This window comes from Bacillus rossius, chromosome 15 (assembly GCF_032445375.1).
Source record: "Bacillus rossius redtenbacheri isolate Brsri chromosome 15, Brsri_v3, whole genome shotgun sequence".
Classification (NCBI taxonomy): Eukaryota; Metazoa; Arthropoda; class Insecta; order Phasmatodea; family Bacillidae; genus Bacillus; species Bacillus rossius.
In genome coordinates, this window is record NC_086342.1 from 29239057 (window position 1) to 29256962 (window position 17906).

A 17906-nucleotide genomic window follows, 5' to 3' on the forward strand; every position below is an offset into this window, starting at 1 on the left:
CACATGGCAATGTTTTTGTTTACATACGGCGGAAGGATACATAGTGACATTAAAGTAGATCCGGTGAAAAGCAGGGCTTCAGAAAAGTAGGAGGTTCTACTGTACTACACTAATACAAATAAAATTAAAGACCATAAAAAACAAACCACTTACCTTTCTTGGGTTTATGGCAATCATAGTTTACTGTCAATATTACTCTTGTATTTATTAAATTTACACCAAGAAAGTTTGCCATTCCACCATTTAATTCATTCAATATTGTGAAACACAAACCGTTGATTTCCTGCAAGGTTGACTGAATTATATCACAAAGAATTAAATCACGGTTTAAACCATGGTTTAAACAAAGTGGTTTTTATAAAAAAAACCAAATGGATTTTTAACTAATGCATCTTTAAATAGAATAACTTAATTTTTTTTAATGAAAGGTCAAATTACACTTATTTAATAACAACAAAAGTTTGGGTCATTGATGTTTCTTGTGATTTACAGGAACAAAAAATTATATATTACCCAAGAAATTATCATTTAAATTATCTGGAATAAGTTGTAAATCATACCCAGCTAAATACTCCTAAAATTAAAAATATTAAATAGTTAATTCCTATTCTGTGGGAAATCCCCGACTTTACTGTAAATCCCCTTTCTGGGGGAAACACCCATTCTGTGGAGAATCCTCTTCCTGTGGGGAAATACCCTTTCTGTGGTTAAGTCCCAGTTTTTCTCATTTTTTTCTACATTCTTTCTCTACACTGTACCCTTATATTAAGTCAGTAGGCTATAAATGAACACAACCTTTCATTTCTCTCATAAATTCTACACTCTATACCACACCTTTCCAATAAATTTATTTCTATCCACAATACTTATTGTTTACTTGTTTATTCACTTCATAAAGATTATTCACTTAACTAAGAGATTCCATTCCATTACTTCACTCATGTCACAACCACTAAAAAATTGCTCCAAAAACCACACTAGCATTCATATTTATTTTCACGGTGCTATTTAGTCTTTCTCTGTTACCAATATTACATACCATTTGTTCTTCGCTTCTCATTTTAAGTTGGTTATCATTGGCGAACTTCCATGATGTCATACATTTCCTCGATTTTATTTCCTAACAATAGAATTAATCTGTAATGCACAGTATTGTGTAGTGAACTTGACCCATAAGTGCTCTAAATCAACTTGATAAAGCTATCCCCACAGTGGAATGAAATAAGAATAGAATGGAACTTGAAAAATTTATTAAAACTGGAAATAATGTATACTAATTGCAGGGTCAATACTGTTCCCAAACCAGTATGCTACCAGTCATTTATGCGTACAAACCAGTGCATTCACGCAACAAAACATCCTATAGCATTATAACATGGTATAGAATTGCTATAAGAACTCTTCTAGTAAATAAGTGCATCATTTATTTGATAAAAAAATTACGAAAGTCATAAAATTGCTTACAACACCACTGTACTTTACCTTATTTAAAAAAAAAAGAATAGTTACCATATTAAGTTAAAGGTTAAAATGGTGAAGCAGTGATAGACCAAGGTAATTTAAAAAATCTTCACCATAACCCAAAAACACGACATTATAAATATAAGATTAGAATGTCTTTATTAGTGAAACAGTGATATTCTCTAGTAGCCTAACCATTACATATTAAAAATTTAATCTTTATGAAATTCAAATACAACATGTTATTTACAGCCACTAATATTTAAAGTTAATTTTAAAAATTCATTAAATTGATTGCATAGTTTTCCAAACATATTAATAAATCCGGCAACTTAAACCACTTAAGAAAGTGAAAAATGACCCTTGCAAAAGATATGGGTACATTTTCAAAATGCACAATCAATATTTGGAAGGAAAAAAAAAAACCTAACTAATACTCATTAACAGTAAAATAACCCTCAACCTCAAATACTAACATAAAGTGTATATTAACACGATGCATAGTCAAGTGGCAAAAAGTGACAATGGGTTTTTTAATAGTTCAATGCTGGACTTCAGAAATTCTACAAACCCATTTGGTATGAACTGTGCTGAAGTTGCTCTATCCGCTGGCAAAGGTCAAGGAAAAATTATGCTAATTTTTATTCCTGCAATCAATCATCTATCATACATCATAGCTGTAATGGTCCACGTGTTGTTGAGTGAACTTTATTTGAAATGACTGCCGGTGTTTACCAATTAAAGGGATTTTTCTTTGTGAAAAGAATGATATTTTTTTGGGAGAGGGAAGCAAAGTTAATTAAGGGGATATTTTTTCTGAGGTGCAGGTCTGATGCTGCTGTGTGCTTTACAGATCGTCAGCAAGCCCAGAAAAGTTGGTGGAACTGGTGGAGAAGGATCTCGGAACCACAGCTGCGAACGCTCACAAAGTAGTCTCGCAGAGAACAGTTTCAGACATAGCCAAGAGGAGCAAGGATCCTGAGAAATTTCTGGCGAAATACGAGGAACTCAAGTCAAAGAAGTAAGGCCTGCGTCCTACATAGGTGGTTGCGACAATTTAAAATACATACTGTTGTAATTTACTATATTACATATTGATAATTAATTTTGACTTCTTGCTGTTACATTTTTTTGGATTGTGAAAATTTTACTACCTTCCAATAAACTAAGGAAATATATAACAAAATATAAAGCTAAAGAATTCAGGATATCATTAACTTACGTAAACAATTTTTTTTTCTAACTACAATTATTTAGCACTCCACAATTTGTTGCTTTTATAATACAGAATTAATGATGATTTATAGTAAATTATTAGCAAAAAGTACCACAAGTACAGTTTAGAAACATCATTGTGGTATGAACATTTGGTTCCCATCATTACATTTGGTGCTGTTGAAAATATTGAGATACTAATGCATTTTTTTTTAATGTAAATCGGCCCAAGAGCTTCATAATGCATGTTCACTAACTGTAGAATATTTGTTACAAGGTGCTAGATAGAACATCTGTTTAAAAAAAAGAAATTTTACATTCAGTTTGTGTTTTGTTGCAGTGTCGGTTGCCTTAGTTCTTATATGCAGCTAATGGCCCTTATTTCAAAAGACAAGGGGTTAAAAGGAGTAATGGAAAGAATTGATAAGAAGCATTCTTCGGTTGAGGTTCGGACCACGTCCAGTTCAACTCCAGCGTTGCTGTTGGGAGCGGAATCCAAAACGACAGACCAGTACACCTCGGACGATGTACCAAAGGTTAGAACATGTGCTCATAAAATATGTTATTCAAGGTCCGCATTTCCTCGTCACAAAATGTCCCAAAAGTCATGAAAACATCACTAAACAAACAGCTATGGTGCTAAAAGTCACAGAACTGTATTTTCCATTAGCCTTCAGCTAACTGACATTTATTTATTTTTTTCCTCACTTTAGTTTATAGTCACATTTTAATGATGAATAGTTGGAGACTGCATACTTAAATCTTGTGGACATTACCTCTGAAAAGGTTTTAGCTCACTAAAAATCTTTATGTTACTGCGAATTGTAGAAGATTTTGTACATTACCATATTCACCCAAAATTTAGTAGTGCGACTCTGAATGTAAACAACCTCAAACTTTTTGATTATGAGTTTTTTTGAATACTTTATGCGTTGGAAATCGTAATCCAAGTACGTAGCACTTAAAAATTGTTTAAATTACTAAATTTATTCCATATTTCCTAGACTCTTTCTGGCGTCACTTTCGTCATCAGAGTAATTTACTTGGCCTGTTTGGAAACATCAAGTTGCAGTTAAAATTTTTTTTTTTGTGATTGTATTTAAAAAGTGGCTGTGAAAGAGAAGGGTTGTTCAGAAACAGGAATGTAGTGATATGTGGGTGGGTGAAAGTGGGGGAGGGGGTGTCTTCCCCTGCAGCCACAGTGAAGAGAAGCAGAAACAACCCAGTGACAAAACTCCATTTACACCCTCCCCTTCATCCTGCATCTCTCGTCTGTCACGCCCGTGCAGGGTTCAGGAAGCCCGGGACTGAAGTGAAGTTTGGCCACTCATGTCTACACTTTAACTGTGTTAAATGTTAAAAATAAAATAATGACCTGCAACGGGACATTCACCCTTAACGTTTTGAAATGTGTTTAAAAGAACTCTGAGTCATATTAATTTATTTTGGTGAATGGTTTAAAACATTTTGGATTAGGGGTGGCATAAGTACATAGACAAAGCCAAATAAGCGTGCTGCCATACTTGTATTGCTGGTTGGTTCGTTGCCCAGAAATTAATGTGGTTTGTGTGCCCAGATTCGAAGTCGACTGTCCAAGGCTGTGAACGACATTCAGCAGAAGATGTCTCCGAACAAGAACGAGCACGAAGAGCGGAAAACTAATCCTCTGACCTGCCGTGTCACAGGTTTGCCTTCCGTGAACGTTCTTGAGCCAAAAATCACTCTGGACTTTAGCGACACACTGATGCAGGCGCCATTTCCTTCGCTACTGGGTGAGGAAAATTTGATGTTTTTATTTGTGTTATCTTATTTTCATTTCAATAACTTAAGTGGTAGTTCTGTAATTGATACTTTTTGGATAAACCACCTTGCAGACTGCCAGAAAAACCAAGTTTATCCAAAATGAAATATTTTTACTTGGTTTCGGTCATACAAACTACCAAATTATTTTTTGAAAATTTAAAAATTACAGACACAATTTTTATTACAACTATACAATGTATGTGTTGTATGCTGGAATGCATTAAAATACACTTTAAATAACACCATGAAAACAATACCTTTTAAAAAGATTTTGCTAGTAAAATGTTTTTACTAGAAAAAAGTCAGATTTAAATTTTTTATTTTCATTTACAATGTCTCTATCACAGCAGACTTAATTTAAGGATTCTTAGCAAGATAATCAAACATTTGTAAGTTGGTTGATGAGAGTAGAAACATTAGGTTGTCTAAATCATATATTTGTTGCTACCCTGAATTACTAATGTAAAACAATTGTTGACAAAAAACAGTTTAAACCAGTATAGCGATTTTCAATTACAACATCTTAGAAATAAAAAAAATACATACTATCAGAGAATGCTCATGATAAAATAAATCTTAAATTTATTTCCAAAATTCTCGTTCCAAATTTTACTTTACAAAATACAATGTTTCAGATACATTTTAAAACATTTCCATTACATTCTAAAGTTGTGTCTAAAACTTACGTGCTCTATGTTTCTTTTATATCTGGCGACAGAGCACACCGAAACAAGGACAGTGCTAATGGCAGAAATTGTGCATTGGAAAGAGAGAGTAGATGCGTATTTAAATGCACACTTCAAACTAAGGCTGATAACGTGCAATATCTGTTTCTGTATGTGAAGTTTTGGCGCAATAGGTTGAACTGTTACTTGTTTCCTCATCCTATTACAATCAGATGTACTTTACAGCCCATACTGGCTTTTAACTCAGCGCAGTTTCGTCAGGGTGTCATTCTGGAACGTCAAGGAAAAGTCAGGGAATTCACTTTAAATCCTGGGAATTCCCCATTAGTAGTAATTTGAGGGAAAAAAATGTATTGCTCCATCATTCGACTGGGAAAGCATTTTTTTTCCAGATGGTGTTTTATTTCATAGTCACACACACTATAAAATGGCATATGCAAAGTTATTTTTAAACTAGGAAAACTTTGAGGATGGTGGAGGCTGGAAATTAAAGAATTGGTAATTATTTTTTTTTAAGAATTTAGTCAGGGAAATTAGTAATTTTGCTTGTGAAAAGGCAGGGAAATTTTATTACAGATTTGTGTGGGCACTGTTTGTGTATCAACACTTGAAAGAAAAGATCCCTGAACAATATAATTCACAAGTACATATAATGCACAACTTGCAATATGATGCAACATTGTGATCTTTGGGGGGCATCCAAAATTTTAATCTCTAGGTGTAACGTGCTTACTGCAAAGTATGACTTTGACTGACTTAAATAACCTTTTCTGTGAAGTGGCTCTTTCAAATTTAAGTTCTTGCCATATCAGGATCTACTTTAATCTTTTACTTTACTGTTGTTTCATTGGTTCTGTTGTTTTTTTTTTTGTAGGCCCAATACCCATCAGTTCGCAAGAAAGTTATTTGTTGGAGGACCTGTTGTGTTGTTTGGAAGGAATTGAAGGGCAGTACATCTCACCCAAGCCTCTTGACAATGAATATGCCAATAGAAGCTTTGATATTTGTTCCACTATTGGTGAGTTACTGTTGAATTGAATTGTAGGTTTACGAAAAGGGTTGGTGTTTGAGCTCAAATTTAATCATTTCCATGTCATTTGTTTCTTGTACCAAAACACAATTTATCAGCCATGTGAAAACTTTAATGGTATATATTTTGTTTAACTAAAGTAAATAGTACTCACACACACACACACACACACACACACACACACACACACACGTGCAAGCATGTGGACACATGCACACGTATGTTTAATTTTAGGCCAATTTTTTTTTTAAACATGAGATTTTGGTGTAAACTTTTTTTAAACTCCATTTTTTTTTATAAAGATTTATTATTGAACAAATATGAAACTTTGACAGTTAAATGTTTCATGATATTTATTTCACCTAAACCGTGTCATTTCTTTGTGATAAATGCTGTACTTTTACTATATACCGTATTTACTCGCATAATGTCCGCAGTAATTTGGCTAAATTTTTGACAAAAAAAAATGGGGTGCGGACATTATGAGGTGAAGTCCGAAAAAAAATTTTTTTCCTCAAAATTTTACATGTTTTGTGTAGAGTAAAAATATTGTTCTCTCATAATTAGTTTACTAGTACCCTGATTTTACGTATGCTCACGGTTCCGCGGATTGCATTAGTAAAATCGCTGCTTCGTAAAATTGGCACCCTTCCCTCGGCCCAGTTGAAAAATATTAACGGCGGCACACTACTTCGCAGAGTGCTGGTGACTGGTGACCCTCCGCAGCGGACGTGAGAAATGTGACAGGTGTCGAGATAATTGGGTGCCGGCGATTAGTGGAAGACGCCACTCATTTTTTTTTTTTTCTCTCACTCGCGTGTGCGCTCGTACGTTCAGAAGTCGCAGCCAGCCTACACAAAATAAACGCTTTGCGTGAAAAGATATTTTTTTAATGTTTCATTGAGATGGCCACTAACGGCACGGCGCCGGCGAGCCTCCCTCCCTGTCCCTTGCCCACTGTGTGTATAAAAAAAGTTACCGGCAGACGTCTGTGCATGCGAGTCCCCTCCTGCCCTGCTTGACTGAAGCGGGGGAAGGAGTGCAGAGCGTGGGAAAGGCTGAGCAGGAATTTTTAACAAAAACAAAGCAGAGCCTTGTCTTCCTGACATGTAAGAATTTATGTATGTCCATTCTGTTACAGCTGATGTTTTCTTTACGTTGTGTATCATATCTTACATGAAAACAAAATTAAAGCGCCTCAGCAAATGCGATGTTAGATAAACATGTTGAAAAATCCGGACGGTTTCACCACGCTACAAACCCTCTCAGTGACCGCGCCGGAGAAATGAACAACTCAAGGTCAAAGCATTGTTGACAGTGTCGGTAAATTTCCATCCCGTTACTGTGCCTTTCAGGGGTGGCCAAGGTTGCATTGTCTGGTGCTGACTTTATGCGGATTTAAAAAAATTCCATTTCAAGTATTTAAAAAGAAATGTGTGGACATTATGCGATGGCGGACATTATGCAATTAATACAGTAATCATTTCCTTTGTAATAAGCATATCTAATTATTTGTAGCAATAAAAATAAATTGGCAAGTATTTGTGTTACTAATAACTGTTCCAATATAAAAAAAAAAAGGAAAAATATTTTCTATTATACTTAGTACATACAATTTGGTACAAACTTATGTTTAAAAAATGTACATTCATTGAATTGAGAACATTACTAAAAGATTAAATGTCTGTTATTTAAGTTATTTTTTATTAAAAATTGCTGATTAATTTCATGTTTTTATTTTCATTTCAGGGCTTTATTGCACATTTATTTCCATTTTAGTGTTACATAGTGTATTGACAAGCTTTTCAGTGTTATTGTGGTTTTGAATGCAATTCACCATGTAATCTTGTCCCTTATTATTATTCAGCTTCCAAAACGTTGTCCCGGTTCACTGCTTTGTCCCCAGCGAAGCCACAGTGCACGACCATGACTATGTGAGACTAGTGATGCACCGGTGTAATCGTTTTAGCATCAGCATCGGCCAATACTCCCAATTTCCTGGATATCTGATGCAATTGTTTTCAACCTATACTTTAAAAACCGATACGGAGAGAAAAAAAAGTACACTACGTATTTCATCCATTCAGGTGTTACTTGTTTATAGTTTCGTAGCTGTCCTTTTACTCAAATTTTTCCGTAATTAAAGCTTATACATACTGAAATGTTGTGTTTTTTTATTTAGTTAAAGGCATAATGTGCATTGTGCTATGCACAAATTAAATGCAGTAAATATGTATATATTTTTTGCAATCCACCAAAAATCATTGTAATAAAGAATATTATTAAGGTTCTGACTTTGTACTGTGGAGACTTGCACTGTGATTGTTTCCAAACGTGTCGGATCTGCTTCGTGCGAGTCGTTGGTGTGTGGGCCCCACGGGGGGCGGTGCGACTGAGGGACGTGATTGGCCGGCAGACCCGTCGCTGCGGCAGCTGGCGGGGCAGATCCTGCAGCTGGCGTCGTGCCACTCGGCGGTGGCCCGGTTCGTGGAGGCGAAGAGCGCGTTCGCGTGGGGCCAGGTGAACCAGGCGCTGGCGGCGGCCGCGGGCTCGCTGCTGCGCGACTACCTGGTGCTGGTGGCCCAGCTGGAGACCCTGGTGCGCCAGGGCGGGTTCTCCCTGCACAAGATGTGGTTCTACGTGCAGCCGACGCTGCTCAGCATGCGCGTGCTGCAGGACACCGCCCGGCGCGTCAACATGGTGAGTCTCCGGGCCACTTCCACTTCTACAGCCAGGGTGTCTGCTAGGGATGTGCGAGTTCGAATCCACGATTACCCGAACCCGGAATCGTTGTACGCACGCGGATCCAAACAGTATTACGAATATTCACAAAAGTTATAAATTAATTTAATACGGCTCAAAAATACTAGCAGTGGAAAATAAAATCAGGCTACTATTAGATAAGTATTTATAATATGATGTATCAAGGAAAGATATGTAAATTAAATAATTAGCACAGTGACATTAAAAGAATTTCGAGATTTCGAGGGCTTGAACTATAATTATGAATTTCGTCATATAGCAAACTATAAACTAAAAACAATTACATACCTACGAGAAATAAAGTCTTGGCTATTTATTGGATTAAAAACGGTTTCGTTTGCTGAAACTTTTATAAAACTGTGATTTCCCTGTGGCATGCAGTTTATTACGATTGAGTTGGAGAATCGTATATGTTTTGGTTTTCATATTTTAAAGTGTTTATTATTAATTAAGTTTACATAATTATAAACATTTCAATCTCAGTGACATAAATAATTGCCAGTAGTTACAGTTAGAAAAAAGAGAACAAACATTATTTTTAAATTAATCAGTTATTTTTAATTATTCTGTGCTCAGTATTCGGAATCATATTCATACAGTAAGTCCTCTATTTACGTGTACCGATTTACGTCGTTTCGGATTAACGTCGCTAATGTTTGAGTACTCATGTTTCAATTTAAGTTGTCGCCGATTCACAATAACGTCGTTTACAATGACAGTAAATCTTTATTTCAACCAAAACACCGTATATAATTCGTTCATAATTCTTTGTTTCCTTCGGTAGTTAATTTATGCTATGTAGCGTAAGCTACACGTTCACCGCCTTATCTTATCATACATCATGAGGGATGCTTCCTGCTCTCCGCTGCTCTCCGCGTGGTGATGCAATACTACCAGCCCGCCCGCTCGGCCACCCACGTATCTCGCACGTAGAAGTGTTATTTACTTCTCAACGACACAGCATTTTCTCCTACCCCTTTTCGTCCAAATCCTTGGCACTTCAGTAGAGGTGTAAAAGTAACTAAAAAAAGTGTACCCGTATGTATTCGTTACTATAACAATTAGTACTCGTTTCTTTCGTATCGTTACTCGTTACTTCTGATACCGCATAACATGCTATGTTATGTAACAGCAACGAATCGAGTCGTATTCCGTACGCGTACAGTATGACGTCGCGTAAATAATAATAAATCGAATATAAACAATTAAAAGTATTTGATAATTAACAGCTTTTGTTAACCAAGAAACAATAAAATCTCATTAGAGCAGCTTTATTATAATATCTCTTTTAAGATAAGAACAAAAAACGTAAAAATACGCGATTATAAAAAACAAAAACATACATATTTATAATTTGTAAAAAATACTTTCTTACGTTGTTTCTGTTCCAATCTCAAACTTTGTCTACACACACAATACCTTTAATAAACAGTAAAAAACTTGGACGACGAATTTCCAAATTATACTTTTCTTAATAAACAAACATCGTTCTTTGTAACGAATAAGCGCGCGCATGCCTAAAACATACGAAAAATGCGAGTAACGAAATGCATTCGTGTATAACGTTTCGTTACTCGTTACTAGATGCCGCACCCGTTACTCAGTAACGAATACATACGGTTTGCTACAGCTCTACACTTCAGGCGCTATGATATCATTGAGTTGGCCGGAGTTTTAACTGTGCCGTTGTTAACTTTATCGTGATTAAATGCGTTTGTAGTAGGCCTACAGTATCAGCTCACTGCAATTTATGAATTTTTCTTCATAAGATGTCTTCCAAACGACTATGTATCTGTTTTTATATTTCAATCAATAAAGGTAATAAAGCAGCTGGTTAAATAAATTCTATAAAGCTGAGAAGTACTAGTTGGACTTGTTTCCCACGCTGTCGGTTGTAATTTGCTGATAAAATTGCCCGTTGTCACGTCTGTATGCCAGCGCTTCCGGCCGACCTTGGGCCGTGGTCGGCCGGTGGCATGAAACATGGCTCATTTTGCGTCGTTTCTATTTACGTCGCGGTTTTCAGGAACGTAACCCCGACGTAAACCGAGGACTTACTCTATCTCAAATATTGCCAGGGATTTGAATTGGATTCGAACTGAACTAAAAATCAAGGATTCGCACATCCCTAGTGTCTACTGGTCACGAAAGTTGTGAAAAAATGGGAGGGTGGGAACCCAAATATACATTGTCACATATGCTCAGAACTATAGAAAATGCCAGTTGTATTAAAGAGATTGATAATTAAATTACATAGTAATAGGAAACACTTGTTACGATTTTATCCCGATGTTTTCACGAAAAAATCTACGCGGCGCGTTTTCCACCCATATGTGCACTAACTTAGAATGCTGTAGAATTGCTGTAAAACCAAAAAAAAATAAATAAATAAATTAGTGTTGGGCCGATTCCTAAAATATACCGATTCCGATTCCATTTTCGATTCTTAAATTAAAGGGTCGATTCTTCGAATCCGATTCCGATTCCTTAATTTTTATCTGAAAATGTTAAACAGAGTAATATACTCAGAAAAAAAAAGGTTGTTTATGATTTTAAAAATGTAATTGTGTTGTGTTTCATTTTCTGTGCAGAAATTAACATTATATACAACTTATATATAATGCTAAAAAGTATTTTCATTACCATCAAGTTACGTTACCTTGAATTTCAAGCACAATTTAGCCTTTTAACCTTGCATATAGTTAGACGAAACACGTGTTCAATCACTGCTAATAATCAAAGATGTCTTATGACGTAAATTGTAAATAATGTTATAACTTAACCTACTTTAGATACCTTACATTATCAACTCAATTAATTAATTGTAAAATAAGAGGTTTGTACGGTTAGGTTAAGAATTTTATTTTCAAACACAACTAAATAATGATCCAAATAAAATGACAATATAACCTTGTTTATACATAAAAAAAATAAAGAGGGAAATGTAAAAATAAAACTTTATTATCTCATTATGATGGAAATGACAAGAAACAAATATGCACCACACTAAAATAAATTGTCAGAGATGCTTACGTTTTAATGTATTACCTAGAACTGAATTATCTCACTTGGTGAAAAGAATAAATCCATCCATTCTTGCAGTTAGTTCTTCACAACCGTGAAGAGAAAATAAATTTTCGGTTCTTGAGTAAGAAAGTTCTGTGCATGTTTTGGCATCTCAAAATTTCCACATTTTATGGTGAGATTTTCTTACACAAAATATTTAAACTCTTCAAATAATCGCGTGTTAACATTTAATTCATTTCAGAAATTTATCGGAAACAATTCCGTTAAACTAACACAACTACTTTCAAACGATTGTTTATGTTTGGTGATAAAAATTTATGAACGTTTCAGCAGCAATGTTTGGAAATTCAGATTAGCCAACTGCCTTTCCAAAATATATCTAAAATGTAAAACGAGCATCACCGAACACGCAAAAGAACGCCGATTTACAGCAATTTGGTTATGTTGCTTTTAAACTTATTTTAATATGGTTGCAGTAATCCACTGTGAATTTGGGTAAAATCTCATTCAAGAATTATTTCATTTTAATTCTTTCAAGTTTAAAGTGCAGAGATGTGAAACATATTAATTTTCACGTTCACGTCACGAAAGATTTGGTTCATGGCCGTATGGTTTACCATGGCAGGTAGCACAAACAAAAAATTAGGTTGTTTACAATGGCAAATGTAGCTGCCATGATTAAATAGTTAACGTTTACATTATTTTACTTGCCGTTTACATTTACATAATTTTCTTTAAACATTTATGGTTTTGTCTAATTATTTTTGAAGGTTTACTATTAAATGCAGTGCTGCTGCAACGTAATTTCCGAAAAATGCAGCGGGAAAGTAGATACTGCATTAATTTGTACTGTAGGCAAAATGGCGGTGCAAGTAAATAAATACGTTATCACCGTAATTCGTAAATCAGTTCCGTAAAAAAAGATTGTATTATGTAGTTTAAATATTATATTTGCATGCATTTTAATATTTTCTTACGTTGCGTAGTAGATGTATTTTGCAAACCTAAAAACAATGCAGGAATCGGTCATGGTCGATTCCAAAACCATTGTATTCTGAATCCCACAATTATACTGGAATCGGTGGAACCGACCGATTCCGGAATCGGAATCGACCCATCACTAAAATAAATAAATCTTGTTCAAATGTTACATTAATTTAAAATAAAACCATGTGGGAAAGAGATCTCTCAGTTGTAGTTATTTGTGCAAAGCATGAGAAAAAAGCCATTTTCTTTATTAAAATGAAAACCTATATCAGTTCATAAAGCAACACCTTGTTCAATTACTATTATAAAACAGCTCCAGATTAAATTCATTCATTTGCAAAAAAATTCAAAAAAATGCATAGTTCGGGGGTCCGCAAAGCTTGAATTGTAAAAATTGCTATATTCAAATTTTAAATAGTAAATTGTAGATTAGGAATCAACCAAAATATTTCAGATTTTTTTTTTTTTTTGCTGATGAATGTATTTAATCTGGAGCTGTTTTATAATAGTAATTGAACAAGGCGTTGTTTTATGAATTAATATAGGATTTCATTATAATAAAGAAAATGGCTTATTTTGCATGCTTTGCACAACTACTACAACTGAGGAGATTTCTTTTCCACCCGGTTTATTTTTAATTAATGTAATATTTGAACAAGATTATTTTTTTGACGTGACAACGTCTAATAAATCGATGAACGCCGGCTGCACGCACAAAAAAGTGTCCCACTACGGATGTCCCACTACGGATGTTCCTGTTTGCTCATTGTACGCATGCGTGGCATCTCTCTTCATGCTCATTGTACGCATGCGTGGCATCTCTCTTCCACTCTATTGGAACGACCATCGATTTGACTTTTCAATCATATTTTTGTCGTTTGAATTATTAATATTATGTAATTTAACGATCGTCCACCGATTTTCAGCACAATCGGTACGGTTATTTAAAAGTAATGTTGAATATTCAAAAATGTACGTTTTGAACCAACAATGGTGTTTTACAGTTACACATAATAATTCAAATTACAACTGGGACCTTTTGCACAATGTTTTAAAAAATATTGTAACACCTCATAAATAAGTTTGGTGTATTTGGGATGCGTATTTGTTATAAAATCGAGTTATTAAAATGAAATAATATTATTCCCCTACCGTGAACAAAATTTTTATAAAGATATATATACCATCTGAAACTATAATTTATTAAGTATGGCCTTGTGGCTGAGCGGTCAGCGGCGCTATTTCCTAATCGTGAGGTTGTCGGTTCGAATCCCGGCAGGTGCGAATTTTTTTTTTGAACTTGTAAAAATAAATACGGCGCACGTAACATTTCAAAAGTAATAAATATATTTGAATAATGAATGCAAATAATAGTAAATTTATTAATTAAATTGTACATTTCATTTCACTCCTTTGTATCCATACAAAATAGTGATAATTCAATAAAAATGATTCAATTTTATTCATAAAAGTATGCAGAGGTATATTTTATCATACAAAAGATAGAAAAATTTAAAAAAAATTATTCCTCAAAGAATATAATATTTTTAATGCCTAAATGGTTTGGTTGCAAAAACCTATTACGGCTCAGTCTCAGGCCGAATATGATATTTTCTTTTCTTCTGGATCAATCATTTCATCAATGTTTTGTTATGACGTTGTCACGTTAAACTATCGTCCGTAAACCGACTTTACAGACAACCAATTTTTTTTTGTTTTACAGCAATTCTACAGCATTCTAAGTTTGTGCACATATGGTGAGAGAATGCGTCATGGATTTTTTTCGTGAAACATGGGGATAAAATCTTAACAAGTGTTTTCTATTACATACTATGTAATTTAATTATTAACCTTTCAACAAATCAATTTTTCTCAGAACTAGAAAATTTTTAAGGATTCTGTATACTTTGACTGGCTTGCTTTAAAAATTTTTATCTGTAAAGTAATTTAGGATAGAAAAATATATCAAGATATGAAGGGAAAATGTTATGGATGAACAGTTACGTTTACTTGAGAGCCATGCCACACTTACTAGGCGTTCGAAAACTGTTTACTTGTGACTTTTGATGGTGTTGTTTGTGGAATGGGGCTCCCTTTCACTATTGATCTGGTGACTTTCTCTTCCTTGAAAATTTGTTACATACCTATATAGTACAATGTATCCTTGTCCTTGGATTTTTGTTTTATCTCAAGTAGTTCCTGAAATTATCACAAAAATGTATTTTGAAGTGTGATTTTCAAAGAGATATATGTATTTTAATTTTTGGTTTTTAGAGATGGCATAACCCTAGAAGATATCAACGATAGGAGCGAGTGCATGCCCCAGTTAGATATGGAAAGACTTTCTTGGTTCTCCTTTAAGCATCTTCACTTCCTTGTTGCGGTTCAGAAGAGGGGGAGGCAGATAGTGTGCTGCATATCTAGTCTTACGGCAAGGCAAGGCAGACGAAAAAGATTCCTGCATTCCTTTTCAAAGATATTTTTTCTTACTTTGTGGTTGTCATGTTAACAGATAAAATAAAACTAGCACACACGCAACAATCTAGCTGTGTTTGATGTAATGTTTGCTTCGGATGTGTTGTGTAAATGGGCTTCCGAGTGCTTACTTGAGCTATGATCAAGGTTTGGAGGAGAAGTTGAAATGTTTTTTTTTTTCTTTTTGTCCATTATGCACTGCCTCATCCTTTTTCTAAGGTCGGCATTAAGGCCAAACACTTCTAGGTACCGCTGGTGGCGGTGGCTGAAAGTTTGGCTTCAGGGGACCCTAAAGAAACTTGGCATGTGTTATTCCAAGTCATCCTAAAAATAGCGCTTTTCTGGCACCCTTATTTATTCACTTCATCTCTGTATTCGTACCCTGTGCACCGGTACATACGTACTGCCCAACACGTGGACTCCACGTAGCAATGATTTAAATACATTACATAAGACAGACTATAATGTAATGTAATATAATGTAATGTGGCACACGTGGTACTTATTTTGATAAATTACTTTTTTTCTTTAAAAGTTAAACACATTTTTGTTTCTTGTTAATAGGAGAAGTTTTATTGTTTTACATAAAGCTCTATTTATTTTCAATGTGACAGGCACAAGCTACTGGTGGGAAAGTCCTGAGTCTTCTCCATGAACAGACGTCAAATTATATTGGCGACAGCAAGGGACAAGACTTGTGCTTCTACCTTATACAAGCAGCTTCTGTTCCTTACATGGAAATATTGGAGAAGTGGATATGCAAAGGAGTTATTTGCGATCCGTACGGAGAGGTAAGTTACCTATGTCAGTTCAACTCCAACTGCTGTCTACGACTGGTTAAAGCAGCGGTTCTCAAAGTATGCGCTCGAGAAGATATCCGGGTGCGCCCTGTAGTATTCTAAAGGAATATGCATCCAGATATAAAAATAAATTTAGTTACTCGTATCAGGGTGGCCACTGGACCGGGAAAATCGAGAAACCTTAAGTTAGGCGTGAATATTTTTGGTGTCAAGAAATCCGGGTGAATTGAGTGAATTTTTGAAAACCATCTTGAATTAATCTTTTTGTGTAGCAAGTTGAAAAGAGCTTAGTTGAAAAACTGCACGCAGTGCCTACAAAATGTTTCATTTATACCATTTTTGATAGCTGTGTACTGGCGAACATAGCAGCAGCAGCGGACATGTTGATGTTTAGTTTGCACTGGAATGTCTGTCAGCTGAGCGGGGAGGGGAAGCCTGTTTCTCAATTTCTTTCCTTCTCTCGTGTTTCTTTTTTACTTTTACTTCTGAAGATTTTCACCAACGGTAATAGCAAACAGAAGCCATGACCAAAAACTAATACCGTGATTTGACATGTGATAGACTGGCGGACCTCATTTGCAGAGTAAAACAAAAACAAATTACGTTGAACATAAAAGAAACTAGACTAGCAGATGAAGCCATAATTTTTTTCCTTTTTTCTCTCGCTTTCTTTTATGCAGCATATAATTATTTCAGTATAGCACAGATAGAAAAGAACATACATCTGTTTATAATGTTTTTATCATTACAATTCATTTTCAAATATATTTGTTCTACAGCAAGTACCAAAGTGATTTTCTGATAGTAAAAAAAAAGACGAACAAGGTAATTTTATAACTCAAAATTCATAATGTGCAGATTATAGTGATTTAAAGGCTTTCTATGAAGAATTAAAACTAAGGAGTTAGCTCAGCTAACTGTGATGAGAATATTAATTATTTGTGTTAGTAATTATTATTGTCATCTATAAATGTTTTTTAATATCTGGCAGCTGTTGAATTAATTTTAGTTGTGCCGTTATGCTCTCTGTATTATTTATACCAACACAATCTTTTCTTAAAATTTTGAATATAGCTTTTATCATAAAAGTAATATAGTCTTGCCAAAATAATTTTTATTTTATATAATATATAATGGTTGACATTTATTATTAAATTGTTGGTTTGGTTTTATTACCTCTAATATAACCAAAATGATAAGCTATGTATATTTTTATTAACGTAGTAAAATTTCATGAAAATTCTTAAAAAAAACCTGGAATTTGTTTTTGCCAAAAGAGTGGCCACTCTGTACTATTATACCTTTTCATTATGTATGTAGGCCTACTACTTTTTTTGTTAACAAATCATGTTATGTGTTATTTGAACGTCTCTACAGGTTTTGCTCGAACTGTGAATTATTTCAGTATGGTGCTGTAGTCACTCTTTATTGTTTATTAAAAAACCTGAGAAAAAGCTAAGGTACGTTTCATTTGATTTTTTTAATCACATTCCTTCCCTATAATGTTTGACTTAATGACTATAACATATTTCTCAGGAATTTTAACACGGTACATCTATAATTATTTGTAGGATAGGTTTGAGAACCACTGGGTTAAAGACTAGATTTAAATGTTTCATATATATATATATATATTTTTTTTTTGTTTAATGTTTTCTT

General features: G+C 34.5%; 1 protein-coding gene across 1 annotated transcript in view; it reads left to right on the plus strand.

Moving 5' to 3' along the window:
- Positions 1 to 17906, plus strand: part of LOC134539676 (gamma-tubulin complex component 2-like) — a 53145-nt gene that overhangs the window by 9743 nt on the left and 25496 nt on the right. The window contains exons 2-7 of the mRNA XM_063381864.1: positions 2315 to 2482; positions 3017 to 3212; positions 4253 to 4448; positions 6040 to 6183; positions 8612 to 8895; positions 16062 to 16238. Of these exons, the coding sequence (XP_063237934.1) occupies positions 2315 to 2482; positions 3017 to 3212; positions 4253 to 4448; positions 6040 to 6183; positions 8612 to 8895; positions 16062 to 16238 (1165 nt within the window). The remainder of the gene's footprint in view (positions 1 to 2314; positions 2483 to 3016; positions 3213 to 4252; positions 4449 to 6039; positions 6184 to 8611; positions 8896 to 16061; positions 16239 to 17906) is intronic.